At 32.9% G+C, this 18,798-nt stretch overlaps 1 protein-coding gene across 1 annotated transcript in view; it reads left to right on the plus strand.

The window, feature by feature from the left end:
* LOC106461388 (sodium- and chloride-dependent GABA transporter 1-like) overlaps positions 1 to 18,798 on the plus strand; it is a 102,503-nt gene that overhangs the window by 42,691 nt on the left and 41,014 nt on the right. The window contains exons 3-6 of the mRNA XM_013921204.2: positions 8,501 to 8,632; positions 12,622 to 12,895; positions 16,534 to 16,666; positions 17,092 to 17,226. Of these exons, the coding sequence (XP_013776658.1) occupies positions 8,501 to 8,632; positions 12,622 to 12,895; positions 16,534 to 16,666; positions 17,092 to 17,226 (674 nt within the window). The remainder of the gene's footprint in view (positions 1 to 8,500; positions 8,633 to 12,621; positions 12,896 to 16,533; positions 16,667 to 17,091; positions 17,227 to 18,798) is intronic.

Below are 18,798 nucleotides of genomic sequence, written 5' to 3' on the forward strand. Positions count from 1 at the left end.
AGATAGTCCTCGTGTAGCTTTGCGCGAAATTAAAACAAATATATAGTTCCATATCTCTAATTTCGCTGAAGTTGGACTACTACAAATAGTATCATGTTTCTAAACGTTATACTGAGTTCACACTATCATAGATGTTACCATATTTTTTTAAAACGTTTTATTTAAATTGGACTTTTACACAGGCAATGTCATATTTTCTAAAGTGTTTTACTGAGTTTGGACTATCACAAATAGTGCCATATTTTTAAAACGTGTTAATGAGGTTGGATTACCCAGGCCTGCCAACAAGGGGGGGGGGGTAGATAAAGTAGAGAACTGCTCAGGGGCCCCGGCGATTGAAACCTGGTTATACCATAAAGCCCGCAAAGCACTTTTAGGCTATATTTTAATTTAATTCACGAAAAGCATAGTTTTTGGCTTTTCTTTGCATATAGACGCTTGAAACTTTAAGAATGATTGAAATAATAAACTTGAGTAATAATTAATATATATTTGTTACTTTATTGATTTAATAGGTATTTATTGTTACTTTATTAACGTTTTTACACTTATACTGCTGCTATGTTTGTTTATGAGCTCGTTGGCGTCTAATAGACAGCGAGGATGTTCCTCTCGGGCTCGTGCTAGCTCTTAACGCTTCTGGGACTACCCCAGAAACTGCCCTACTTCTGAAACGTTTTATTGAAGTTGAACTCTCACAGATAATGCCATACTTTCTAAAACGTTTTACTGAGCTTTGATTTTACATATGTAGTGCCATATTTATTAAAATATTTTTATTGAGGTTAGAATATTACACAGGTAGTGTCATATTTCTAAAACGTTTGACTAAAGTTAGACTAATACAAATAGTGCCAAATTTTTAAAACGTTTTACTGAGCTTGAACTTTTACACTGGTAGTGCTATATTTCTAAATTGCTTTATTGAGGATAAACTATCACAAAAATGGCTATATTTGCGAAAATGTTTTGCTAAGATTAAGTGTCAGAGAAAATTCAGTTAAAATGACTAAAAGGATGGTCATAACCAACTAGTCAAAAGAAAATTTCTAGAATTACATTGTATGTATACGCACTTATATGAAATATACATATATATATAAATGTAATCAAAAGTTATTTAAAAGCAAGATAAGATTATTTATTACGTGTGGGATTTTCATAGCTTTTTTCCATCATTTGATACAATTCTTCACGGTTTTATTTTAGCAGAGAACTTATAAAATTTAAAGTTCAAAATTGTAGTTAAAGAGTTGGTTAATATTTCTAAACACTTAACTTAGGAAGTGTAAATTATTCACATTAGCATTAGACGGTATACTTTAGTTTCGAGAGTGAAGGACTACACGGAAAACTAATTAACTCTCTTTACACAAATCAATAAAGTTGTGCATAAAGTGACGAAAATTCTACTTAATTCCTTTTAATTGAAAACCGTGGATTATGGATGTTTGGGAAAAGTTTATAATGCTTCACATATTAAAATGTTCCTATATTATAACACGTAAGGAAGATGTTAATGGTCTCTGATTTGGGGAACATTTTTTTTTCCCTTCCATACAGTAGAAGCTGACCGATGTGCATCGCAACATGCTGATGTAATTCATAAACACATAGCTTTTGACTACGTTATTATTACATTCCCTTCTACGAATAATCAAAACAATTCTTAGCATAGACTTTGTGAATGCAGTCAATGTGAAGCAGTGTTTCTGGGTTTCTATGTCATCGGTATCTTGTAGGAAAATTCCAAATCATGGAGCGTTACATGTTGATTAACTTGTTTTTCTTTAACATTTTCTATACATAGAAGCGGTTACTTTTATTCGTGCTTTTTAGCTTACTTTCTAAAATATCTGAGGCATTGGAATAAGCTCGAGACCTGTGCAGCTGACAAAGTTGATTGATAAATGCACCAGTCACTAAGCGATTATAATCTTCCTGCTTACTTCGTTGCATCCAAATGGAATCTTTCACGAATAAGCAAAGTTTCATTTCAAACTCACATGTCGAAACACACTGATGCACCTTCTGGTATTGAAATACTCAAATACAATTTTGAGAAGAAGGAAATGGTTTAGATATCATTTTCATGGTAGATTGTATAAGTTAAAGCGATAAACATTTCTAACTTAAAAGTATTTGTTTTTCAGATCAATGTGAGTGGTATTTAACCAATGCGAAAAATTGTGTCAAGTTTTGTGTTATCTCAAAACTAGATGAAAGCAAAATAAATGTTATTTGCTTACAAATTTTTTGTGCGTGTGTGGAAAATGTTTTAACGGGGGGAAGGGGAATATGTGTCATGAATTATTACACACTTGTACATGACTAGAGTAATATAATATTATTATTAATATTTTATCTGCATGAATCAAAATTGTCCATCTCTATCTTAATGTTTGGAAACGCCATCAGCATGGAATCAGTTTTTGGGGTACAAACACTTTTGTGAGTACTATAAATAATGTTCTTCTATTGATGTCCAGTTTATTTATGAATGACACAAAATTAGAAACTTAAGAAACATAATCAAGGAATGTAACATAATAAGCTGATATATGTTTCTATACATCTTCAACCTTGTTAGTGGGAAACTACATTATTATTGATTATTTATACGAAGAAACATAATCAAGAAATGTAACATAATAAGCTGATATATGTTTCTATACATCTTCAACCCTGTTAGTGGGGAACTACATTATTATTGATTATTAATACGAAGAAACATAATCAAGGAATGTAACATAATAAGCTGATATATGTTTCTATACATCTTCAACCCTGTTAGTGGGGAACTACATTATTATTGATTATTAATACGAAGCTTGCATAACACGGATGCCGTAGATATGAATCTTCCATAGATGAAAAGAAAACTCAAACCTAATGACTGTAGTATCTTACAACACAGGTCTCTCAGCTAATCGAACAAATCATAAATAGGTTAAGCACACGCAGTATGTAAGTTGATGTATGTAAAGTGGTAAAAGCTTTATTCAAAAATGTGACCGAAACACTAATTATTTACAAAAACAGTGGCATTAAAGTTTTTAATTCACTGAACTTATTAAAAAATCACTGACTGTAGGACAACGTATTCTGTCATTAATTCATACCTAACGAATTATAGCTAGCCTTATCTTACTTGTTCTGTCATTAATTCATACCTAATGAATTGTAGCTAGCCTTACCTTACCTGTTCTGTCATTAATTCCCACCTAATGGATTGTAGCTAGCCTTACCTTACTTGTTCTGTCATTAATGCATACCTAATGGATTGTAGCTAAGCCTTACGTTACTTGTTCTGTCATTAATTCATACCTAACGAATTATAGCTAGCCTTACCTTACTTGTTCTGGCATTAATTCATACCTAATGAATTGTAGCTAGCCTTACTTTACCTATTCTGTCATTAATTCATACCTAACGAATTATAGCTAGCCTTACCTTACTTGTTCTGTCATTAATTCATACCTAATGAATTGTAGCTAGCCTTACCTTACCTGTTCTGTCATTAATTCCCACCTAATGGATTGTAGCTAGCCTTACCTTACTTGTTCTGTCATTAATTCCCACCTAATGGATTGTAGCTAAGCCTTACCTTACCAAATCCTTAGTTCACTTAATACCCAAGCTATGAGTCCTAATGTAACCACGTGGACCAGACTCACCATTTTTTTTTATTGAACACTGGTCTTTTCACTTAAACCCCATGATGACTATCAACAGCTGTCTTTCTAACATGTTTGGATCTTTTGAATCTATTTATTAACTTTTAGTCGAGAACTAAAGTGTAAGCCAGGAACAAAGAAAATATTTAACTGTGTTTTTCACACCAAGCTACAAATTGGGCTATCTGCACATTGTACAGCACGGATAATCTAACCGTGGATTTTTTTTTCCCAAAGCATATTTTTCTTACACCACAAATACAATATAACATTCAAAGATAGATTCTGATACCAACTCTAAGGTGAACTTGCATTATAACAATAACCGGCAAAACCAATATATGTACACTTGAGTTGACAAATAATAATACTTATTAAAAATAACTGGGTAGTTACTAAAGAGATACGGTTTACGTCAAATTACGCTACGTAATTCTCAGGATGATAGAAAATAGATTTGACATTCCTGACAAAACCAAATCAAAGTAGTAGTTAGTAATATTGAAAAGTTTTTTATGTTTCATAAAGTACGTGAAATGTTGAAGGGGAAGGTGGTTTCAAATAGGTTTCATTTCCACTTATTTAAAATCATCAGCATATATATATATATATATGTATATGAATTGCGCAAAAGAGTGTAGTATTCTCGCTGAAAATCTCAGCGGAAATTTTTAAATGTGCATACGGTTTCCAAAAGACAAATTTAACAGACGAACGATTTTCGTTCTTACTTGAGTTTATTGTTTACTGAGACAGTGAATGTTTAGGAATTGAAAACGGGTGTATTAATTTTCAAAGTTTTTCAGACTGATACATTTTTCTTTAGTTCAATCTAGAATTCGTTTATTTACTTGTTTGATTGGCTTGGTATACAATTATTTATATTCATGTTACCGACCGCTAGACTCGTACTTCAATTTTGTATTAATGACACGCAAAGTTGAGCGTGATTTAAATTTGAAGGTTCGAACAATTGATTTCTAGACATCGGTAAAGTAAACTAAAAACATATCCCTGCATAAAACCAATGTAGCTGACAATTCAGATTATCATGATAATGATATCCAACAGAGAACAGAGATTAACAGCTATCAACTCTGTGTAATTGTTTACAAAACCTCAAAGAAAGAAAAACTAAGAAAAAAAGGGAAAATCAAATCAAGGAATGCTATGTGCGTATGATTATATATGTTTGTAAAGAAGCTGGGATAACACAGTTTCCAATCGTTTTCATTAATATTTGTTTTTTGGCTTTCTATTCCGTAAAATTTAAAATTTTATATCATAAATACCGATACCCTTTCGCAAAACACGTGTTTGTTATAATCCATTTCAGCTAAGAGTTTTAGTATTGAACAAAATGCCACCTGGGACTGACTTGTGACAGACAAAAGATAGATCTGAAATGTTATTTTTCACACATACCTCTGGTTTAAAGTCCATTGTGGAAAATTAAAAAAAAAAAGATGTAATGAAAAATAGAAATCTTGATCTTAATCACAAATATTAGAGTAAGTCACTTGATATAAACTGGATAAAAAAATCTTTAGGAAAGAATCAGTCCTAAATGATAAATGAGAAACAAAGTCATGTACTCTTAGTTTGTATTTCAAAGGTGCAACTGAAGTTACGATGTTATCTCAATATTGTTTTTTTTCGATTTAAGATTAACCATTGCCTGTATTCATTCAAACTACACGCGAGTATTTATAAACCACCCTACAACTGTTTTTAATTTTGGAAAATTCTAATAAATTGTCGATATTTTTATAAGCTTTATTCTTATGATAACTTTTATACCTGCTCATCGGTCTTTGTCAATGTAGTTTCTCTGTTTAACAAGAGTAAAATTTGCATATTTAACATTGACTTCTTTGGTCTGTAGGGAGTTAACGTTGTGTAAAATATTTCTATCATTCCAACTGAAAACAAACATTGGTAGTTACCTGATTCCAAAGCAATTCCAGCCTATTTAAAACACTGATTACACAGCGTCACGTTTTCCTGCAACACATCTATTTTAAACACATGACTATTTCTTTAGCAAACTTGTTTGGTTAACTAAACTCTTCATCAAATCACTGTTTCCATGAAAACCCTGCTTCTACTGTCTATCTTATTTATAAACGTTGAAACAATATCATAACGTCACAGTATTTCTTTCTATTGTCTACAACGATTTTTACTTTATTATGTAAATTAATTTTATATATAGATAAATTTTAGATACGTACGTAACGTTAAACGTACATTTATTGTTTTAAAGAACAAGAACAAAATGACGTTGAACTTTATCCAATACGAATTTGAAGGATTAATAAACGACAAGTCGTAAAAGAACTATGATTGTTTAACATTGTTATCAAAGGAAGACGTTTTTGAACTTTCAGAAATGTTTGCAAAATAAACTTAATTGTTCACGAAAGAAAATAATTCACTTTGTCAGGCCAGAAGCGAATTTTTTGTTAGATGTAATAATGTTATGTATTTGTGTGTTTTGGATATAATAAAATACTAAGCTGTTTAAAGATTTCGCGTTTTTGTTCTATATAAACATAATTACAGCTTAATAAAACACAGTAGTCGAACAGTTAAAAAAACGCATACTCTGCCTGAAAATCATAATTTCTCGAACAGGAGTCAAAAACATGCGCCATCTGTCTTGCCAAATTACTTCTATTCTTCTTATATATATAATGTCAAACAACTCCGCTAACTGTGCTATAACACAGCGCTAGCTAGTAAAGTATAAGAAAGCAGGGATTTATAGACAGTACTGAACAAAGGATCTAGATTTTATCTATGGTGTCGTTTTTTTTATGTATCATCCTGATCGAGAGTACACTATCTCTGACAGTCTGGCTTGATAAGCAGGAGTCACCTCCATTCTGGATTTTGAATTATCACGTGGACAGCTGTCACGAGCAGCGGTTCTTAGTGTAATAGCGCCTCTTTGATATGACCGACGTAATCATATTGCATCAATATTATATACTTCTTACAAATGTATGTTTTTGGAGATATTTGCTACGAACTTTGAACTCGTACTCTCAACCTCAACGAATTATGTCTTCACGTATCATACAGATTACTGTCATTATGATAAAATCTCTTGCTAATCATTACTACATAATCTAAAAATACGTTTATATTGCGGAGCATGAAAAACAGAACTGTTGCAGCTAGAGTTTGTTTTAGCGCAATATCACAGAATAAAATATTTGCACTATGTCTGTTACGAGAATCGAGCTCCGAATTTTAGCATTATAAGTCGTGAAGCCTACCGCTGAGCCACCGTTTACGCATTTTTATACTGCTTCGATGGATGTGACTATAATGTAAAACACAATATCTGTAGTTGACAGACAGGCGCGGCTAGCATGTTGGACTGTGGGGCCGTGAGTGCATTATAAGATCGAAGGTAAAATCTCACTAATCGATTAAGATAGCTCAAGAGCTTAATGATAAAAACAAAACACGAACTTAATAAGAGAAAGCATTTATTAGACGTTTCGGAATCGTCATAATTCCATCATCAGTCATCTAGGGTTACAAAACAAACAAACAATATTTGTAATTACAACAGAAATATATACATAAGAAGTTAATAACTTGAAAATACAAATATAACACGAGAAAATGAAAATTGAGGCACAAGTGAAATAATTAAATGTTATTTAGGAACGGGAGAAGAGTTTTTATGTATAACGTTTCTTTTATAAGAAGTTCAGTATCATGTTTGGCTGTTGAAAGAATTTTAAAGTTGGAGAGAGAAATAGGATGTCGTGTTTCAGTATTATGTTGATAGATAGAAGAGTTAGGAGGGTTTGTAACCTTTCTTCCAGTTTTTATAGATATGCCCATGTGTTCACATGCTCGTACTTTAAGGTAAAGTTTGATTTTACCAATATAGGAGACCTTATAGTCTCCACTCGTGTACAAGTAGACGAGATGTGAACAATGGGCAGTCGGCAAACGATCTTTGTAGCGAAAAAAATGTTTTAGTCTAAACTTGGGTTTCATAATAACTTTCAGGTCAATTTGAGGATAGTAAGTGTTACATAACTTTTTCAACTATTTCGTGATAAGAAAGCTCTGTCTCCTGAGATATGGTAAGCAGGCTTATAAGAGAAGTTTAGGTACAGTGGGTATTTTAGGTGGTTTGACAAACAAATTAGTTATGAATGAGGAAGTTATTTTTTTCTAAGAAATACTTGGGTATCCGTTTAGAAAGAGAATGTTTTGTATAGAAGTAATTACAAGAGTTGCCCGTGGGTGCTGTTGACTGGCTGTCTTCTTTCTTCTAGTTTATCAGTTCAAAATTAGGGACAGCTATTGCAGATAGTCCTTGAGTCGCTTTTAGCAAATTTTTGAAACAAACGAATGATATTATGTATGTTTGGTTTTAACTATTTTTCAAAAATTTGAACTTTTTATTGATAAATCTTTTAACATTTCAGTGATTTCTTACATTTTTGACAAATGCTTGAGAGCAACGAAAATATGAAATTGTTAAAAAAAAAGATATCGAAAATGTTTTCTCTGTAGAGAATTACAATAACAAAAATGGACGATTATAGAATATTGAAATGATTATTTTTATTGCATATTATATATATTATGGTAATGTAAATTATTTTTGTACCTTGAGAACAAAATTGAATTCACAAGTGTATTTGATATCGTTGAAACTGGACAGTAAAAAAAAAAAATGTATGGAGAAAGGATGTGCATGAATTGAGTATATTTTGTTCAGGAAATATTGATATTCGTTGAAGAAAGTATATTTGTTTGACGAATCCGTTATTAATTTTCCATTTTAGGCGCCTTTTTAATACCGTACCTTCTGACGTTGTTCTTTGCCGGAATCCCTACGTTTTTCTTGGAAACTTCGCTCGGTCAGTTCCTGGGTGTGGGGGGTTTGGGAGTGTGGAAAATATGTCCAATATTCAAAGGTAATTACATCACGTCTTTGTCCAAAATACGAATAGTCTAGAAGTAAGTATCCTAGCAACTGAATATGCAAACATGTGTAAAGTGATGTAAATATTTTTAAAACGTATATATACATATTAATAATCGTAAAGATAAAAAAATAAGATATTTGGAATGGGTTTTTATTCGAATATCACTTTAATCTTTCTGTTCCTAACCTTTCTTAAGTAAACTAGTGTTAAGATAATCCTTCTTATGAAGAAACTAGTGACAAGATGATTCTTTTTATGTAGAAATTAGTTTTAAGGTGATCCTTTTTTAAATCGAAACTAGTTTTAAAATGTCGAAGTAGAGCAGTTGGCTCGCTCTCGGAAGTTAAAAAATGTCTTATACTTCTATGATTATTAAGAATATTTTACATAAACATAAAACTTAAAATATATGAATAATGAGGTTCAATATTTCCAAGAAAGTAGTTTAAAATGTATCCGAAATAGCAAAGAAACGCGTACATATAGAGCTTATGCAACGTAGGAAATAAACCTGTGATATCTATATGTGTTTAATCACATTTTTTTGCTTGACGTTACTGTTTTGAGGCGTTAGCAAAGTGATGTAAATGTTTAAAATTAAAAGTCTGAAGTAATTAAAACAGAAACTGACGTCTCTCAAGGGAAAGCACTTTTTGAAGTAATTTCTAAATACATGTTATTATTATTCAGAGCATTAAATGTCCTAAAGAAAATATATTTGACGGAGCTTTTAATTTATTTTGCTAAAAATTAAAAATATTTTAGCTTCAGACGTATGTTCAGATAGTTGCGATAAAGTGCTTTTATTTGGTATTTCGCGGATTTCGTAGTTTACTCTGGATTTACAACTGTTCACATATGCTTTTCTGAATCTCTAAATACCATTTTACGTTTACAAACAAATATTTGAAAATAGAATGGGAATTTTGATACACATTTTACTGTTTGATTTATGAACAGAGGTCACAACAGAACCTTAATGTTTAATTTATTAACACAGGTTACAATAGAATCTTACTGTTTAATTTACGAACACGGGTCACAATAGAATCTTACTGTTTAATTTACGAACACAGGTTACAATAGAATCTTACTGTTTAATTTACGAACAAAGGTCACAATAGAACCTTAATGTTTAATTTATTAACACAGGTTACAATATAGTCTTACTGTTTAATTTACGAACATTGGTGACAATAGAACCTTACTGTTTAATCTATGAACACGGGTCACAATAGAATCTTACTGTTTAATTTACGAACAGAGGTCACAATAGAACCTTACTGTTTAATTTACGAACAGACGTTACAATAGAATCTTACTGTTTAATTTACGAACAGAGGTTACAATAGAATCTTACTGTTTAATTTACGAACACAGGTTACAATAGAATCTTACTGTTTAATTTATAAACACGGGTCACAATAGAATCTTACTGTTTAATTTACGAACATTGGTGACAATAGAACCTTACTGCTTAATCTATGAACACGGGTCACAAATGAATCTTACTGTTTAATTTACGAACACAGGTTACAATAGAATCTTACTGTTTAATTTACGAACACAGGTTACAATAGAATCTTACTGTTTAATTTACGAACAGAGGTCACAATAGAACCTTACTGTTTAATTTACGAACAGAGGTTACAATAGAATCTTACTGTTTAATTTACGAACACAGGTTACAATAGAATCTTACTGTTTAATTTACGAACATTGGTGACAATAGAACCTTACTGTTTAATCTATGAACACGGGTCACAATAGAGTCTTACTGTTTAATTTACGAATACAGGTCATAATAGAACCTCTTTTTGTTCATATCGTGGTGTTTAACACTATAAACTCCCTTTCAAATGTCCATCATGTGCATGGTACTTAACGCTAGAGCTAGAAAACCCTAAATGTTCATCTCGTGGTATTTAACACTACAAATTTGGAAATGGCGACCTTGTGCATGGTACTAGAAACCTCTAAGCGTTCCCCTCGGGGTGTTAGATACTTCCAAGTGTTCACCTCTTAGTTCGTAAAATTAGAAACTTAAATGTCCATCTCATGGTATGTAGCACTAGAAACCTCAAACGCTCATTTGACAGTTCTAACATCAGAAATTCACATATAGTCACTTTGTGATATTAATAACTGATTCTTGAAAGCACTTAGTTCAAGAATTAATATTAATTTTAAAGTTTTATGTCATCAATGTTTGTCACAAGCTATTTCATCTTATTTTCATGTTTTATCATGTGTAACATAAAATAAAAACGGTTTAAATATGCTAATTGTTTGCTTAAGACTGATTCTGTGGTATTCAACATTGTTGACGCTTATCCATTTATGCTTGAAATTATAGAAACTACCGAATTATCTTTTGTACCCTGATCAGAGTTAGATAACAATCTAGCAGACAAAGCTGCTTAAATGTATGACCAACCCCACACTTTTTAAGAACAACTGATTAGTAGTTGCATATAGTTGTTTAATAAGTACATTGATTTCAAAAACTAACAAACTCAACTTTTCATTCTTAAAAAAACTTCTCTAAGAAAACTTTTTTTAAAAGAATTTTATCTGCTGGTTTAGTATAACATTATTCTATAATTCTGCACATGACAATCACCGTTTCATATGATCGATTTCATTTTCTGACATTAACACTTTTTGACATCCTCTAGTTATTATAGAAGCTCCAATTTTCTTTGACTCATTCTTGTCAAGTTTTAAAACGGCAGTTACACGTATATTAGCATCGTCAATTATGAGTGATATTCTCACTCCTACCACCCTTTGAATCTTAGTGGCTGGTGTCAATTGTTTATTTTTTATTTTTCGTCCAATTACAGTTTAGGATGACATGCACGCAACGCTTCCTTCATACAAAAATGTATAATGGGGATATAAATGTACAACCCCGGCAGTTAATATACTAAGGGTTGAGTACTTTATATTAAAACTATTTTGAACATGTAAATAAGCAATTCAGATCACAATCATAGCTAATATAAGGTCGCTGTGAAAAACATGTATTATAGAACTACATCTTGATATTGTTTGGCGATACGTAAGTAGGTGAGGCCATCAAAATATGATCACTTTTGGGAAGTGTATGTAACAATCCTTTATGACGCAAAATAATCATACACTTAGATCATCAAATTTGTTCAGATTGGGGATTTATCATTTTCTTGTACTTAATGACAATGGAAGACAAAATAATGTGAATCAACCAGAAAGAAACCCGCAACAAGTTGTGTCCCAACCGTGGCAAGCAAAGTACGTCGTCTTGTCAGTGGCGAAAGCAGTTCACATGTTCCAGAAAACAGTACACAACATAATCAAGAAGAAAACGAGACCAACAAAGTATGGTTACCAAAATAAGTCTTCCAGTCATACATCCCATTCAATCGTAGCATACCTCAAGCAGCTGGAGAATAAAACGGGAATTCATGCTACTCGATGTGAAGACATATCTGTCAAGTCGCTGAGAAACCGTCGTCCTCACACACTTGATAGATTATGAAAGCAATCAGGGAAGTGTAGTGAGTTTTGACATTACAGCCCTACGACGAAATCTTTTGCAATGGAAAATACACTACAGAACATTTGTCAAGATATACAGTCGTCAGATAAAGATGACCAGACATGGACAGTAACGACACAGGTGAGGCTTCAACTTCGCTTTAACATAACGTACTCAAACTCTTTATATGAGTTTTCAATCGAACCTTTCATTGAACCTTTAAAATTTATCATGTTATATAAGTTTTCGCCCCATAATATGTAAACCAGCTGATTTCTTTAGAGTATTTGTTCAAGCAATGGCTAGCTGGGGCTGAAGGAAGTATAATAGACGAACTGTTACGTTACTAAGAGATGCAAGATAAAAATGAGATTAAGGAATCTTAAAATCCTAATACTTTCCAGTGCAAAATAAAAATCATCTTGAAAATATTCTTTATTTTGAAACACTATAGGTGTGGGTTACGCCGCAGCTGTCATGGCCTTTTGGTTAAATTGTTACTACATAGTAGTCTTGGCATGGGCCATTTATTACGTCGTATCTTCCCTCGACGTGGACATCCCTTGGCGGACTTGTGACAATTGGTGGAATTCGATATTCTGCAGGTCAGAGTACGAAGAGGGAGGGCTTCCCAACTGCACCGGTAATGCAGAGATGGACCCTCCAATATGTGCTTATAACCTTTCGGACCATACAATCTTCAGAAGTACAGTGAAGGAGTATTGGGAGTAAGTATTATTACATGTTGAACACTGCACTCGGGTAAGCGTTTTAAGAACATTGTCAGTAGTGTATTTTGAAATGTTAGAAATGTGTGTTAAAAATGATTTAAAAAATTGAGTTTGATTCTGATATGAGCTTTAAAATGTTTTATATTTGGTTTGCATCATTTTCTTTCTTTTAAAGTAAAACAAAATTCCAAGTTATTCTAACTATTACAACAGTAATGAGATTGTTAATACCAAAATTGATAACTATGTCGAATGCGTATCACACATTTTGAATAAACATCCTAAAACAAGGCTATGAAAAATATCAAGATTATTTAGGGTACTAAGAGGACCTGTCATGCTTAGCTTATATTATTTAAGTAAATGCGTTTAAGTAAGAAAAATTTGCTTTTGTTAGAATAGTTCGTCTCAAAATATACAGTAAGTATGTGGCTCATTTGAACTAGAGTAAAAACTATAAATTCGAACTTTCGACAATAGTGCAGAAATTTGTGCTGTTAATAGCCCAAAGTTCACATTTCTGCTACTTTAAAAGTACATTAAAGCTTTACTTTTAATTCTTGTGGGATTGACAAAAACGTTTGCTTTTGTTGGAATAGCCGGATAAAGAAGCGAACAGTAAATATAGCATTTTTTTTTAATTGAAGTAAAAAATAAAAAAATCCGAAATTTCGACAGTGATGAAGAAATTAAATACCTTTGTGTTACTAATAACTCGAAGTTCACACCACTATTACGTTAAGTGCTCAGTAAAAATATTTTGTTTAAGTTTGTTTTTAAAACTGACAATGACCCATAGAGTTCTCAAGAGATCCATCACTTAAAATAAGAGCTCATTGAAATTTACTTTGTGAATCCTTCAGTTCTAGAGGTGGTATGATGGTGAAAGATGCTACTGTATATTCCCGGTTTTGTGAATCCTTCAGTTCTAGAGGTGCTATAATGGTGAAAGATGCTACTGTATATTCCCGGTTTTGTGATTCCTTCAGTTCTAGAGGTGGTATAATGGTGAAAGATGCTACTGTATATTCCCGGTTTTGAGAATCCTTCAGTTTTAGAGGTGCTATAATGGTGAAAGATGCTACTGTATATTCCCGGTTTTGAGAATCTTTCAGTTTTAGAGGTGGTATAATGGTGAAAGATGCTACAGTATATTTCCAAGAGATGCAAATATCTTTAATATGTTAACAGGTGTAGACTGTGTAATTACTTTTGCCACAACTTGAATAGTTGGATGACAAAAAACTAGCTAAGATTGATAAATTTAACATAAATGTCATAACTGATCCGGCAAATATTCAATCTTGTGTCTGGGAGCATAAACATAACTTACAATTTACATATTTTTGAAATCTGAAACACTGACTCGTCTATAGCTTATCTTCATCTGTTTGTAAACGTTTCTTCCATATAATTTTGAACTGTGGAAGTTTTTGTTAATCAATGATATTTGGAAAGCTTGGCATTTATGTTTCTTCTTGAATAAATGCAAGCCAAGGCAACTATCTATGGCTAGAACAGTAGCAAGCTATATATTTCCTTAGATTTTAAATCATCTGTTAAGTTTAATGATTAAACAAAACATTTGAATGAAACCCATCCCCGAATTAAAACAGATAATTTACCCCAAAATAGTCACAATTTTTTCAAAATGTTCATTTTCTTTGTTTTATAACTTTTGAACGATCACTTCTTTGAAATAAATTTACACAAAAACAGTAATTTAACTTTCTAAGCCTTAAGAGTATCCGAACACTATAACAGAAACAATCTATCTACCGACAAAACTCTCAAGTTTATTATAAACCTCTTAACGTCGCAGAGATTATCTTAGAATTTAATGATTTTTTTCTAACATTGTTCATGTTTTATACCTTCTGTCGTCCACATCGAAAAATTTATTTGTAGAATGTAACAAAAGGCTTTCCTAAAGTTACACTTTAAAAAACAACGCATTTTGGTCCGATTTTATAATTTGAAACAGGAAGCTATTTTCAACGTAATAATGACTTTCTACTGTATCGCAGTGAAAATCAGGAAAAAAGATCAAGAAGATAAAGTATGAAGTATTAGGTTGTCAATAAATTAATGCCGCTTTGTTTTTATGAAAAAATCAGAACAATTTATATATCAAAACAAAACATTTATTATACGAAATAGTCTTCAATCTTATTGATGATGCTTTTCCATCTTACAATCAGGCTGTTAATGCCATGATTAAAGAAATCATTTGGCTTTGAAGCAAAAAACATGTCAATATCTTCTTTAACACCATCCACATTTGCATGCGTTTTCCCATTAAGATGGTGTTGCAGCGAACGCAAATGGTGGTAATCTGATGGTTCCATATCTGGAGAATATGGTTGGTGGGGGACAACTTCCAAACCCAACTCCATAATCTTGTGTTGCGTCAGACGTGTCTGGGACTGAGCCAATTTTTTTGGCGTTTAATATTCGCATAGAGAATCCATTTTTCATCACCGGTGACAATTTTGTCCAAAAATGGTTACGCGCATTATGAGTCAAAAGAGACCTTCACACGTTGGAAACGATTATCATCGGAGAGTTAGTGAGGCACCCAAAAACCTTCTTTATGGAGTTTCCCATACTCCTTAGATGTTTACACATTGTTTCATGACAGAAATGCGATTTCGGGGCCATTTTACGAGTGTGTTGCCTTGGGTTAGACTCAACAAGCGTCTTCAGAGCATCAATATCAACTCCAACATGTCGGCCATCACAGTGTTTAAGGCTAAAGTCACCTGAACGAAATTTGCTGAACTATCGTTGACACTTACGAACGTTCAAAACATTTCCATAAACTTATTTGATATTCTTTGTGGCTACAGAGGCGTTGTTTCCCTTCTTGTATTCAAACAACGTTACTTTCCGAATGTGTGGCCCGTCGTGTGCCATCACTATAAGGGATTAGAGTATACTAAACTTTAAACATTATATAGGCTACATAATGTGACGTTTAAGCGGTCCGTTTAACTATTATACGTGATGGAAGTGTTCCAAAACGCGACATTAATTTCTTGACGACCTAATAGAAAGTTCATCACACATAATTTTGGTACCAAAAAGAAACTCAATGGAACAGCGGTAAGTCTATGGACATACAACGCAAAAAACTGGGGCTCGATTCCCTGTGGTGGACACAGCAGATAACTTAATTAACGCAGTTTTGTTGTAGAAAACAAGCAGGGGAAAATAAAGAAAAGATTATTTTAAGTGTTTCGGACGAAAAAACAAACAAACAAATCGGTAGCTTAACTGGTTTGACGACACCTGAAAAGGGTCAAAAGCTAGCTCTAATAGTAATAGTAATAATCTGGTTGCATGATATCAACGCGGTATATATTTGTTTTATTTTATTAAAATAATTTTTGAATTCTGAATAAATCAAATTATAATAAATTAGTTTTCTATTTAAATCTAAAGCTACACAATGGACTATTAGTGCCCTGCCCATTGCGGGTATCGAAACCCGATGTTAGCGGTATAATCCTTTAGACTTACCGTTGATCCAACGGAGGGCACCTATTATATAAAATACTTTGTTAACGAAATTACTTGTTCATCAAATCACAAATATCAATACGTAAAATAATAAAAGTTATAATTATTTTCAGACACAATGTGTTGCAGATTTCTAATGGGTTAAACGAACCTGGTGAAATTCGGTGGCAACTGGCAATAACCCTGGCTGTAGCTTGGATCCTCTGCTATTTTTGTATTTGGAAGGGAGTAAAGTGGACCGGTAAAGTAAGTAATAATGAAAGTTATATAGGATTAACTTAATCCTATACCTATTCCTTGTTTTGCCATAGGAACTACAAGTATAACGTTCGTTTCCTTCACGCATGTTTAGCCAATCTTGCCCAGGACGGATCAATCACATGAATATTTTTTTTAGATTTATTTTTGGTAGATTATAATGACCTACAACGTTACCTAATTTTTATTTGCCCATATAGTACAGTGTAAAAACCGAAACATTTCAATCCAACTTATTTAACTCTGATATATTAAAAGCTCAATAAATGCTTTTAATAATAATTTTACTACATCTAATGCTATATGTTAATATTAGAGAAGAAACGTCTGAATCATGTATCAATAATAGAACGACAAGGCTTATGTGTGTGTGTGTGTGTATTCTATTAATTAATTTCTTTTTTGTTCACCAGGTGGTGTACTTCACGGCTTTGTTCCCATATGTTTTACTCTTTATTTTACTGATTCGAGGACTGACGCTACCTGGCTCGAGTGAAGGAATCAAATTTTATGTCATGCCAAAGATGGATAAATTATTGGATTCAAGTGTACGTATTCTTCAGTTTGTTTCGTTTTAACCATAGTAAAGTTTACAACTTCTAAACAAATATCTTAGAATTTGCCAATAGCAAGAATTTACTGATTTATTGCTTGTTACGGATTTTATTTAGATTTAGTAAGCACTAAAGTAATTGCGTGCGTGATTATTATTTCCCAAAGGGGGCCGAAGGCCGCCTGAAGGAGTTATCTGTTTTAACCACTCGCACCACGATACAGTAGTGTGTGGTCTGTCAGTCAGTCAGTAGATACTAAAATGACGTCAAATAAGGGACACGTAACGCCATAATAATTTGTACTACCATAATGTCAATAAAACGTGCGCATGCCATGAAGCACGAGAAGAATTATGCACTCTATAGGCTATAACACAGCATGATATATGAACTTGAAAAGTAAAAAATATAGATATTTGTTACTCTTAATTTAGGTTTTATTTATTCTTGAAACGGAACACTTTCGAGAATCTTGCGAAAGTACATCTAGTTTTAGATTATATGAAATAGCTATAATACATGAGTGAAGAGTTTTGCAAGTTAACAAAACCGATCATAAACTAAAAAACGCACTAAACTCCTTAAATGTGATAATAAACGACCACTTACCTCAAGTAACTTTGTTTCCATAACTCTTTTCGACTTAGCCTTCATCAGGGGCACCAAAACAGAAATAAAAACTGTTATGGATTATACGTAGTAAGAAAATTTTAATCCTGATTTTATAAAAATTTTCCTCGAGCGGGGCAAAGGGGGGGGGGATACTAATATCCCTGAACACCCCAGTTTAGGAAAGTGTCATTCCTTTAAATGCTAAATCCCTGCCACGAAGTTTTCTTTCTTTCGCGCTAAAACGTCCCGAAGAAGGTAATGCTTCCTGCTGGCTCAGCGGTAAGTCTTAAGGCTTATATAAGTATGAGTCCAGAGTTCGCATTGTGTTGACTGCATCCACACTCGCCCACTCCTGAGTTTAACAGTGGTCCTAAGTCATGTTAGTTTTGGATGGATTCACCGTGGTGGTTGTTCGGTGCAGGTATCACGAGAACAGAATTCGCTTTGTGTTAATGGTGTCCACCAACGTCCACTCCTGCGGTTAACAGTGATCTTAACTCAAGTTAGTCTTGGATGGATTCGCCAGAGTTATTGATCAATGCAGAATTCGCCTTGTGTTGCTGTTTACAACGAAACTAGCCATAGTCAGAAATAGACGACTTCACGTGCCGCCTTTTATTTGTTGTTTCTGTCGTAATGTTGAAATAAAGTATTGTTATTATTGTTTAAAAATGAAACAATTGTATCTCTTTGTTACAACAACAATTGTTATGGTGTGAATGCCTTTTTTGAAGCTGGCGAGGCATAATTATGATTAATTATACTTGTTATAAGACTTTAGTGTTTGGTTATTATATTTTTAACTCTATGTTCTTTATTTAGTCGGGCCCGGCATGGCCAGGTGGTTAGGGAGCTCGACTCGCAATATGCGGGTCGCGGGTTCGAATCCCCGTCACACCAAACATGCTCGCCCTTTCAGCCGTGGGGGCGTTATAATGTGACGGTCAATCCCAC

This window comes from Limulus polyphemus, unplaced genomic scaffold (genome assembly GCF_000517525.1).
Source record: "Limulus polyphemus unplaced genomic scaffold, Limulus_polyphemus-2.1.2 Scaffold949, whole genome shotgun sequence".
NCBI classification, from domain to species: Eukaryota; Metazoa; Arthropoda; class Merostomata; order Xiphosura; family Limulidae; genus Limulus; species Limulus polyphemus.